The 11802-nt window shown below is 46.3% G+C and overlaps 1 protein-coding gene and 1 long non-coding RNA gene across 2 annotated transcripts; one reads left to right on the top strand and one right to left on the bottom strand.

Annotated features, from left to right (window-relative positions):
• Positions 1–1873: 1873 nt before the first annotated feature.
• LOC127531242 (uncharacterized) lies at positions 1874–4435 on the bottom strand. Its single transcript, XM_051940028.1, has 2 exons — positions 3845–4435; positions 1874–3491 (listed from the first exon to the last, which is right to left on the bottom strand). Exons 1-2 carry the CDS (start codon positions 3963–3965, stop codon positions 1984–1986), a joined length of 1629 nt encoding a protein of 542 aa, XP_051795988.1. The 5' UTR covers positions 3966–4435; the 3' UTR covers positions 1874–1983.
• Positions 4436–8787: 4352 nt separating this feature from the next.
• On the top strand, positions 8788–10210 carry LOC127531261 (uncharacterized). Its single transcript, XR_007938210.1, has 2 exons — positions 8788–8893; positions 9856–10210. It is a non-coding gene; the product is annotated as an uncharacterized LOC127531261 (long non-coding RNA).
• Positions 10211–11802: the final 1592 nt, after the last annotated feature.

Raw genomic sequence — 11802 nt, forward strand, 5'->3', positions numbered from 1 at the left:
CCTTCTTGTACAGAGCATCGGTGTTGTGGGACCAGTCCAGTTTATTGTTGAGGTGAACACCCAGGTACTTGAAACTGTCCACTGTTTCAATGTCCTGCCCCTGGATGTTCACTGGTGGATGTGGGAGTGTCCTTCTCCTGAAGTCGACCACCATCTCCTTCGTCTTACTGGTGTTGAGGCACAGATGGTTGCGCTCACACCAGTCCACAAAGTCCATGATGACCGACCGATACTCCAGCTCGTTCCCCTCAGACACACGGCCCACAATGGCGGAGTCATCAGAGAACTTCTGGAGATGGCAGCTGTCCGTGTTGTAGGTGAAGTCCGAGGTATAGATGGTGAAGAGGAAGGGCGAGAGGACGGTGCCCTGGGGCGCCCCCGTGCTGCAGACTACCACCTCTGACTCACAGCCGCGCAGCCGCACGTACTGTGGACGGTCAGTGAGGTAGTCAGTGGTCCAGGCAGCGAGATGTCCATCAACTCCCGCGTCCACCAGCTTCCCCCGCAGCAGCGCCGGCCTGATGGTGTTGAAGGCGCTGGAGAAGTCAAAGAACATGACTCTCACAGCGCTGCCGGCGCTCTCCAGGTGAGTGAGCGCTCGCTGCAGCAGGTAGATGACAGCGTCTTCTACCCCCATGTTGGGCCTGTAGGCAAACTGCAGCGGGTCCAGGTCGGAGCTCACCACTGAGCGGAGGTAGTGCAGGAGGAGCCTCTCCATGCTCTTCATGAGGTGGGAGGTGAGGGCGACAGGTCTGTAGTGGGCCAGTTCCTTGGCGTGAGCTGTTTTAGGGACTGGGACCACGCAGGAGGTTTTCCACAGGACGGGGACCCACTCCAGGCTGAGGCTCAGGTTGTAGAGGTGGCAGAGGACCTCACAGAGCTGGTCCGCGCAGGTCCTCAGCAGCCTGGGACTGATGCCGTCTGGTCCAGCAGATTTCCTCTGCTTCAGTCGCCTCAGCTCTCTCCTCACCTGGTCCGGTGTGAAGGAGAGGGGGAGTGAGGGGGGGAGTGAGGTGGGCTGCAGGGGGTGGGAGTAGTTCGTGTGGGTGAGTTGGGGGCCGGTGAAGGTGTCGCAGGAAGGGGAGAGTCTGCTGGGCTGGGGATGTGTGAAGAGGGGGGAGCAGGAAAGGGGGCAGAGGGGGTGGGGGGAGAGTCAAATCTGTTAACACTAGGAAGACTGCGAGGGGATCTACTGGTGTTTTATTACCTTTAAGGACTGAAGAGGGATCATTTAATCCTCCTGTCCTGCTCTGTCTGCCCCGGAATGTGCATTATGCTAATCATGTGGCAACTTCTTGCAGGGAGAACAGTGGAAGGTGTTAACGGTGTGTGTGGGCGGGGGGTGGGAGGAAATATGCTCCCCCTTCCCAGGGAGGATTCTCCTCCTGCCCTGGGATGTGGACTGATCATTACGCTAATTATGTGGCAGCTTCTGGTTTTACCCAGCACACATCTTTCAGCAAGCCTCCTTAGCATAAGCCTGAACCCTACTCAGGTTCCATACCTTATAGTTGTTGATCTGTGCTTGTTTACTGGTGACAATGCACTGGACATAAATTCTAAATTTTTTGTATTGTACTGTGCTTTCAATTTATTCCGATGTTGTAAAACACCCTGTGTACTCGTACTGTGAAGGGTGCTATGCAAATAAAACTTTACTTACTTACTAACCAAGAGAAATTAGCCAAAAAGGAAGAACTAGCTTTTACAGCAACTGAAACTTCATTGCTTCTGACTCTGCCCTTCTTCTTGAAAGCTTGAATGTTCCTGGGTTTTTCTGTAAATATTTTGCATTGCTTAGGATGGATAACCACATATTTATCTTTTTTGTTGAGTGCAAATAAGTAAGAGACACAAAAATAAGAGGATGAAAAATGCTTATTCTAATAGTTTATTTATATTTTTGAATCAACACTGTAGAAAGCACAAACAATATTTACACAATTTACACATTTACCGTGTGTGTGTCATCACACAACTTTTTCAAAACTGGTCTGCGCAGACCTGGCACTCCCATGGCACTTCTCTTTTGCATTTGCCACACGTTAACTTGTAGCAATGCACACATCGAACAGTAGCAGGGTTCTTTTTGCACCGGTGATGGACTTGGCACTTCTGCCTTTTGCCCGGTTCCACTGGTGTGGCGGCCTGTTTGCGAAGATGGTTTTCCTTTCCAATCTTCTTTGATGTCACATAAGACTCAGCCAACTCACAGGCAAGCCGCATCAGAAAATCTGGCCGCCTTTCCGTCCTTCCTGTGCAGGCTTGATATAGCACATGGGCATTCAGGGCTGCCATGTCAACCATATTATAAAACACACTGACAGGCCATCTTCTTGTTCCTGCCCGTACGCTGTACTGCCGCACCATCTGATCCATGGCGTCCACACCGCATTTAGTGGAGTTGTACTGGGTGATGGTGCTTGGCTTTCTTTTGCGGCTGTCCTCAGTCTGAATCACACTGTGCATGCTGCTCATAACGTAGACTGTCTTCTTCCGGCTGGCTGCGTACACTGTCAGTGTTGCATCAGTTGTTGAAAACACCTGAGTGCTGAACTCACTTTGCTTTATCTCTCGAGCTGAAGGGGGAATTTCTCTGCGAATTTTATTGAGTGTCCCAAGAATGGTAGTTTTCCGGCTGCGTAATTTTCTTGCAAGTGAAATTGATGTGAAAAAATTGTCCGTCGTGACAGTTCTGCCCTGATCAAGAAATGGTCCCATCAACTTCATTACCACACTCTCAGACAGTCTCTCCTCTTTGGGACGGCCAGGTTCTTTGCCAACATATGGAAAGACATTGCAAATATACTTTGATTTCAAGTCACACGCCACCCAAAACTTGATACCAAATTTATCCGGTTTTGTAGCAATATATTGCAGAAAAGGGCAACGTGTCTTTGATGGATAAAGTTGTTCATCGATTGTGATGTGCCGACCAGGTCTGTAGAATGTGACACAGTTCTGTCGAAATGATTCCCATAATTCGGAAATAGCTGCAAACTTGTCTGTCTGCACTCGCTCAGCCCGTGTGTTCTTGCTATCAAACCGTAGGTGCTGCATTATGTCTTTGAAGCGGTCGCTACTCATTGTTTCCATAATCCGTTTGTTTCCATACATCTCTGACCAGTTGTCAGACAATGATGGAACCTTAGTCACCCCTCGCCAGATGACAACTGCAATGAAAGCCATTAGTTCTGGAATAGCCATGAACCAATCCACAGTCTCTGTTTCCCTTGCATGCTCAATTGTGCATGCTTGAATGGTACGAAGCATCTGGAGAGTGAGAAAACAGAGGAAGCTTTGAAGGCGAGTTTTGATCCTTATTCTGGCTTCATGTGTTGGCTCTCCTTCTGCAGCGTAAGGTTCAATAGGAGCGAATTTCAGATGTCGTCCAACCTCTTCCTTGCACCACACTGTGCCATCTTTTGCGGTCTCCGTTAGTGCGGTATCCAGCCGTTTTGTCCTCTTCTGGGGAGGGGGAGCGTCTTCCTCTGCAAATTGAACAAATTTATATCGTTAGCAAAGACAAATGTACCAATGTAGAAAAGAGTCAAATTATATCACATCTTTTCATTGTTCTGTTTGTCTCTATTCTGAACTCTGTCAGTATTGTGGCCCTTGGTTCAGAAGTTCACATTTTTTGGGCTCCTTCTGTGAAAACATTGATGACCTCTGATCTAAAATGTGTCATTTTTTATCTAGAAATTTGTAAAAAATAAATAAATAAATAAATAAAATAAAATAAAAATCTTGAAGTTAAAAAAATATTCCCCAAAAGAACAAAATCTTTGAAATTAAATGTGAAGTATTCTGAAACAGAAATTTGATGTTTGAGAAATCTTACCCGAAAACTGCTCCGAGTCAGAATCTGACTGAAGGTCTATGTCCTCTCCATCAGAGTCAAAAGCGCTTGTTTCAGTCAGAATCATTTGCAAAGCCTGCTCAGTAGTGAATCTTCTCTGCATCTTTTTTTGGAGAGGTCTTGGAGCAGATGACGAACTGGCAGGTTGTCCACTGGGATCTTGTATGTCTCATATAGCTAATGTAGCTAATGACCACAAAAGTGTTTTTCAGACTTTTTATGCCAATCCCCCCTGGGAAGGGGGAGCATATTTCCTCCCACCCCCCGCCCACACACACCTTTCACACCTTCCACACCTTCCACTGTTCTCCCATCCAGAAGCTGCCACATAATTAGCGTAATGATCAGTCCACATCCCAGGGCAGGAGCAGAATCCCCCCTGGGAAGGGGGAGCATATTTCCTCCCACCCCCCGCCCACACACACCGTTCACACCTTCCACTGTTCTCCCTGCAAGAAGTTGCCACATGATTAGCATAATGCACATTCCGGGGCAGACAGAGCAGGACAGGAGGATTAAATGATCCCTCTTCAGTCCTTAAAGGAGTATCCTAAAAGCATAGTCTTGCGAGTGTTAAAGTAACAGTTCAGCTCGTCCGCCCTGCGCTGGTCCCCATCAGCTGTCCCTCTGGCACTCTGTCCATGTCCAGAAATGTTCTTAAGTCCTCTCCACACGTCCCGCGCGTTGTTCTGAACCAGCTTCTCCTCCAGCACCTCCATGCTGGCCTGAGAGAGAGAAACGGGCGGACTCTGGCTATATTCTTAAGATGATAAAAACCTATCTTTGTTATGTTTTTATTATGCGAGTCAAAAATCATGCCCAGCTTTGTTTTGTTTTTTTTACAGATTGTGCTTAAAATCTTGTAACTTTGATAAAAGTTTCTCTCTCTGGGCTTCAGGACCTATAACTAAAACCTCAGTTTTGTCCTGGTTGAGCTGTAGGAAACTCACTGCCATCCATGACTTAATGTCTAAAATACAGTTTAATAGGGTTTCTATTGGCTCTGTGTCATCAGGAGACACGACAATGTACAGCTGTGTGTTGTCAGTGTAGCTATGGAAACTGATGCTGTGTCTCCTGATGACGTCCCCAAGAGGAACCATGTAAAGATTAAAAAGAATGGGACCTAAAATTGAAACTTGGGGATTTCAAAGCTTTGTGCAACCTTAAAGTATCATAAGGTTACATCTTTAATAAGCCACTAAGAAACAAAGCAGGATGCATTATCCAAACATTAAAGGGGACATATTATGCAAACCTCACTTTGTGAAAGTTTTCTTATAGTAGTGTGTGTTGCAGTAGCTCATTATGAGGTTCGAATTTGAAAACTGTCTGTTTCCTCCCTGCCTTTCTACACCACATTTTGTCAATATGCCTGGGTCCGCTTATGACGAAATAAGCAGATTTAACTCCTCCCCCTGACTGCAGAACGCGCGCTCACGTCCCGGCCCCCCACGACTTCTGCGTTCAAGCCGCACGTCAGGATGGCTTTGTGCGGGCCCGGGGAAGAAGAGGAGACCGAGCCGCCTACGTCGCCGCCACTCTCCAGACGGCTGCTACCGGTGCCATGAGCCTGGTCACTTCGCACGAGACTGCTCGGTGCCCACACCGGAAGCCAAGCTCTGGGAAATGAGAGAAGAGTGGCGCTGTGAGGGAACCGCCACTCCAGAACCCCCTGGCTGGCTGCCGGCAGCTGGGGAGATGCTCCAGCAGCTGGGGAGATGCTCCGGTGGCCAGCTACCGGAGCATCTCTCCTGCTAGCGGCTGCTGCCTGTGGCGGCCCACCGTTTCGTCAAGGGCCGGCGGGTTCTTGGTGTGGTGGAGCTGTCGGGGATTACGGGAGCGAACTCTCCGCTGGCCGGCTCTTTTCCTCTTGGGTTTGCTCCCAAGAGGCGGCTCAGTCCCTCGGTGACAGCTTGTTGGAGCTCCCTCAGTTCTTCCTCCATCTGCAGTCCGGCGAGCGCCATCCCACTTCTGACACCAATGTAGCACTGAGCGCGTCCTCTCCCAGAGAGGGGAGGGGGAGAGGACAGATGCATTCATTTGCATACCTGGAAGCAGGCCCAGAAACAGCCTGTTCTGAGGAGGGCTGGTCAGAGTGAATTTTTCGACCGCTGACACTCCAAACAAAGGATGATTTTGGGGCGAACAAACTTAAATACTATGTTTTTGGGCTTCTGAGACTTATATGACATGACTGAAGAATAGCATAATATGGGACCTTTAAGGCCCAAACTCAGAGCTTGTTCTGTACCCTGCCACTGGCCAACAGAAGACCAGTAGTTACTCAGAACTGTGTCTGATTTCACCAAATGCTTTATTGTTGCCCTGTTCCTATCGTCCATACTGTGTAAATTCCCAGATAGTTTTGTCACTTTTCCATTTATCTGCCCTTCTTGTTCCCATAAACCTACAAGTACATATTAATGCATATAAAACCTTCCAGTATAACTTGTATTTATGTACATAAACAATACTAACACACACTGTGCTGCATGTTCAAGCGTTAATGTAAATAAGTCAGCCACATGGTTTGTTTCACACAAACCACTGAATCCCTAAATGAGCTTCAACTGAACTTTAGATTTACACAGAACAAGACCTCTGGATGTTTCCCCCCAGCATATCTGGAAGAACAGATTTTTTACATTTCTAGTGTAAACAGGAGTATTACTCCTTTGGAATAGACTGGTGAAGATGTCAAACAGAATCACATAAAAGATATTTAACTGGGGCGTCTCCAATCGTCAGCCGTGGGCTAATGAGCTAAAATCTTTACTTCATTTCAACAACATGTCATTTATTTTTCATAATAGGCTATTCTGTGATATTCAGGAGATAAGGAGGAATATGTTTCTGATTTTTACAGAAAAGTGTTCTGTTGATATTTGGTGTAAACCAACATTTCGAGCTTATTGTCTTATAAGGGACACATAGTGTGGAACCTTATTAAAACTGCTGTCCGGAGTTTGAATCGCAGCGTCTCCCAGAACACTGTTGGTCCCACCCTCCCTCCCTCTGATTTCGCCCCTTTATTTGTGCACGCGTGCAGTACATGAGAGCAGTGCCCGGAGTGCTGCAGCATCTTGCCTGTTTTGCTGTTTTCCCCTCTTCTACATTTAGTACATTTAGTAAATAATAAAGGAATTACGTTAGAATGCTGTAATTGAGTCTAACTTGTCCTAATACCAAAATAACATGAATCTGCTAGGACGAACGAGTAAAGTTTCAATATGTGATTACACTCGTGTATCCCTCTGGATGACGTTGTTTATCAAACTTAGTGCATTTACGCGTGTATATGTGTTACATTGTTTATTTATTTCTATCTAGAGTTCAGAATTGCATGACTCCTCTGACGAAGAGTATGTCCCAGACGCCCCAACATCTTCCTCCAGAGGTCGGGCATCTAAACGAAGCCGTCAGGCGGGCTATGGAGGCCGTGGTCGGGGAGCGACGCGAGCACCCCGAGCCAAAAAACGTCCTGCAGTCTCTTGGCCTGACAAGCCGTGGGATTGGTAACTTTTCTGGAAGTTGCTGAGCCCTGATGCTCTCTCCTCCACAAGCAAAACAAATGTGCGCGCGGTTGCGTAGTGCGTAGCTCGCCCACCTCTGCATGGGCTTGCTTGCTGTGCGCGTAACCGTTGATTGACAGCATGACAAAGCTGAAGCTCGAACTTGATTGGTCGGCAGCGACCGGCGCTTTTTGGAATAACATGGGGGTCTATGAGAGGAAGGCGGAGCTCATGAATAAATTTTCATATCGCGTCATACTAACATTATATTATAGTATCGAACTAGACTAACACATTTAAGCTTTGTTAAACAATGATACATAAATTGAAAACAAACGGAAACTCCGGACAGCAGCTTTAAGTAAAACAGAGATCCCTGAGTGCACAGTCACACTCAGGAACAAAAACTACCATTGACCACAGTAAAGGAGAGACTCTGCTCATGTAAAGCCTCCAAAAATGGACAAATACAGGAGATGAATCATTTCCAATAGTCAGCGTTGTTTCTGGTGTGGTGGTTGTTTTGAAAGTTGATCTGTGTTGTTGCCTTCTATGTAACTTTGCTGACAGAGAAACAGACCAAGTGCTCCTCTCTACAGCATCCCTGAGAAAAGCACAACAATCACACAATTCCTGCCAGACTTCAACACACATTTACTTCAGAGTGGCTCAAACAGAACACACAGGAAAAGCCTCCACATTGTCTGCATCAAAGTCCAGGAAATAACTCGGGGACATTCAAGTTTTCCTGTCATTTAGCAAAACAAAACACTTTTCATTCCTTATTCAAAAACAAAAAAAACACTCTCTACTGCAGATTCCTCAAAGTTGACTGAATAATTGTATGCAACAGCGCTTTACAGATATCTTTCATCCACAAATATTATTTAATTTATGCTATGCCACAAATGAGTGACCGGTTGCACCCATGACTGACATTTCTTACAGACCTAACTGTAACAGGAGTTTAGTTCTTTCAAAAATATCTCAATTTGTGTTAAACCGCTTTTCTAATTGTCCTGTAGATATTACTCAGGGATGTTTAGTTCTGCATTTGCCACATGCATCATGAGGAGATTTACGTACCAAGAAAAAGCCTCTTAATGTACCTGTGGTTCCAAAATACTGGAATGTTTCCTCATAAGCTGTATTCTAGTCTGTCCAGGAGACATTTTTCTTGTAGGAGTTCACATAGTATTGTCTGAGAAGCAGCACACATAGTAAGTTGTCGCAGTACTCAGACAGGGTTTAGTGTTTTTCAGGAGGAGACTGTGATTTCTTGTAGGATTTAAATGCAGAAACAGCATGACAGCCACATGTCCGGTCTACATCTGAAAGGAGGAGCCATCGTCAGTGCATGTTTCGGCTCTCTGACATCACTCTGTATGTTTAAGTAACCATTAAAGTAAGAGGCAGCACAGCGATGGGGGAGGAGTTTTCCCACACTGAAGAGGACGGTCCACAGCTTGAACAGAGATTTTAAACTGTTCAATTCATTCTCTTGACTCAGCACAAGGTAAAGCACCTTTTAGCTGTATGTGCTCAATGCTTATAAGAGACTTGAAATGATCAATGTGAGAGTCATTATAACAGAATAACACTTTTAAAACATCTTCTGTCATGCTCTTGATTCAAATATTAGATTCTGTTAAGCCTCACAGTCAGCAGCCTTTAGGGAGTTTGTCTGAAGTGCTGATTAAAGCTGCTTCGCTGCCACCAGGGCTTTAGTATCTGTGTTGCTTGGTGTCAGTCACGTGTCTCTAAAGAAATGCAGCAGTGTTACTGACTGACCACAGTGAATGTCGCACTGCTCCGTTTCCCTCCACCTGACCAAAACAGTAACTACTCAGCAAACTGCAGAGGCTGATCGAGAACAAGAAGATGGGGTATTATTTTCATCTTTAACAGTTATTTAACCAGGCAGGTTTGTTGAGATGACTATTTTGCAGTTAGATAACGCAGAAGGCTTGAGGTGAGATAAGACGCAGACCAACCTGATATTTATTCACCAACATTCATATCAGCAGCAAAGGCATTTAACTGGTGTGTTGTGGCGCTCCTGTCCTCTGTCCTCTCTCACTGAACGGCCAGCCTTTTATAGGTCAGCCCCTGGTCAACCCCTAACCTGCCCCTAATCAGCCCCTAATCAGTCATTCAGTTATAAATTCAGTCCAATCACTTCATCATCAGAATCAGAATCAGAATCACTTTTATTTGCCAAGTATGTGAGCACATACAAGGAATTTGACTCCGGTATTTTACAGTACCCTCTTGTACTAGACAAATAGAAATTCAAACAATAAACATAGATTTTGTAGCAGAAAATATAAAAAATACTAACATAACTTTAACATTACGTAATAAGAAGATTTAACATAACATAACATAACATAACATGACATAACATAACATAATAACATAAAAAAAAACTTAGTTTAAAGTGTCTTGGTACTAAAGCTGTTATTTTCTGTCTTGTAGGCCTCCCCAGGGTTTTCACCCAATGCTGCGAGGAGAAGCCACCAAACAGCACATGGCAGCCCCCAAACCACCCTCACTGAACCCATGCAACAGTCCTTGTCTTGTGTATTTTTATATCTTTGTTCCAGAATGTGATGCTAAACAGGTGGGAGAGCTGTCAAAATGTCAGCGTAGGAACATTATTTCAATGCATGCTCATAACGGTCTGATATACAGAGACGATGAAAGAGTCACTACTGCCGTCACTGAAGGGAATATGAGCAGCCAACAAAAAGACATTCTCACACTAAACTTTATTCTCAATGACACTGCAGCAGAAACGTTTGTAACATAAAATAAATAAGTTTTTAATCAACATGTGTTTGCCTCGAGATCTATTCTAACAAACCTGCTGTTTGTTTTTGTTGCTCATTTTAATTAGTGGATTCATTTGGAATTTCTGTTTTTTTTATGAGCTATTTGTTTTTTTCTTTTTTTTTGTTTGCCTATCTGCTCAAAAATGACACCAACCAGCTATGGTGTCATTACTTAAGCTGCATAATATTTTTTTTCTTCTTTGTGACTGTGACCATCACCTGCCCTCATGGCAAATTAACCAATCATGTTTATTTCAAGCTGTTTCCTACATTATGCTATTGAGGGCTGTGCACACCCAAGTGAAACATAAAACAAACACAGGACAGACAGAAAGTGAGGCACAGACAGTGTTCTGAGAGAGAAAGTGCATTATATTTATTTGTGCTCTTTAATTTACACCTTGGAAACCAGTTACAAATCCAAGACCCTTTACAAACACCAGATACAACAGAATCCCAACAGGATCAATCATGAAGACATCAGGAGACCACAGGAAGCATAGAAGAAGCAGAGTGAGATCCACAGACACTAACCCAGCAACCTCCACTGACTCAGCGACCGGAGGAACACACTCTATTGAGTTTTGGTAGGTGCCGGTGTGGTGGGTCTGGCTGCATGAAAACCTCCACCAAAAGGATTGAACTGTCTCCTCCAGCCCAAGGAGGTCCACACAACCCCCCCCGCAGGGGTCACCAGGTGGAGAGCCAGCCCAGGAACCCGGAACGACCCCTGCCGACACAGCCAGAGCCCCAAGGCCAGCGCAGCAGAACGGGCCATAGCAGACCCACGCGGTGCCCCACCGGCCCACAGGCCCCCCTCTCCCACCACGCCGCCCCCCACAACCCACCCCCAACACCACCCCACCCAACACCCCCCACCAGGTCACCCCCACCCCCTCTCTGCCCCTCTCATCACCATCACCACCCCCAAGTCCGGGAGACCACCCGCTCCCGGGAACCAGCGCCGAGGGACCGGGCAACAGCACTGCAAGGGCAACCGAACCCAGCCCACCCCCCGCTGGATGTAATACTGAGGGAGGGAGGGAGGGAGGGAGGGAGAGGAAGGAGCACCAGGGGAGGCCCAACAACCCGGGCCCTCGGGCCTGGCAGGGAGAAGCCCCGGAGGCCACGCCAGTAAACCTATTGTGATTTACCCTGTTACTGAGTTCACCAGCTCCCCGACTGGTGAACACTAGCCCTGCACCGTGAATGTGACCCACCCAAGTGTATATACAAGTGTGTGTGGTGCAGTAAAATTGGGAGCAGGTGAGGCAGAGCACAGGGTAACGAACCCCCAACTCCGGTCTCCCCACAAAGCCAAAATGTGAATGTGTATGTAGTGCGTTAAAATTGGGGGAAGTAGTGTTGGGGTGGGGGCATAGATGGGGGACCACTGTACAACATTGCACTGGGGCCTGTCCCATCTAATGACGCCCCACCCCATAACCACCCATTCCCATTCCCGAGGTAGTGTGGTGCGTTAAAATTGGAGGGGAATTGTGGAGCAAGAATAGTAAATCTCACTAAAATCACTAAATCACTTTAAAATGGTCTTTTATTTTGAAATTCTACGATGATTTGACCCTTGAAC

This window comes from Acanthochromis polyacanthus, chromosome 20, assembly GCF_021347895.1.
Source record: "Acanthochromis polyacanthus isolate Apoly-LR-REF ecotype Palm Island chromosome 20, KAUST_Apoly_ChrSc, whole genome shotgun sequence".
Taxonomy (NCBI): domain Eukaryota; kingdom Metazoa; phylum Chordata; class Actinopteri; family Pomacentridae; genus Acanthochromis; species Acanthochromis polyacanthus.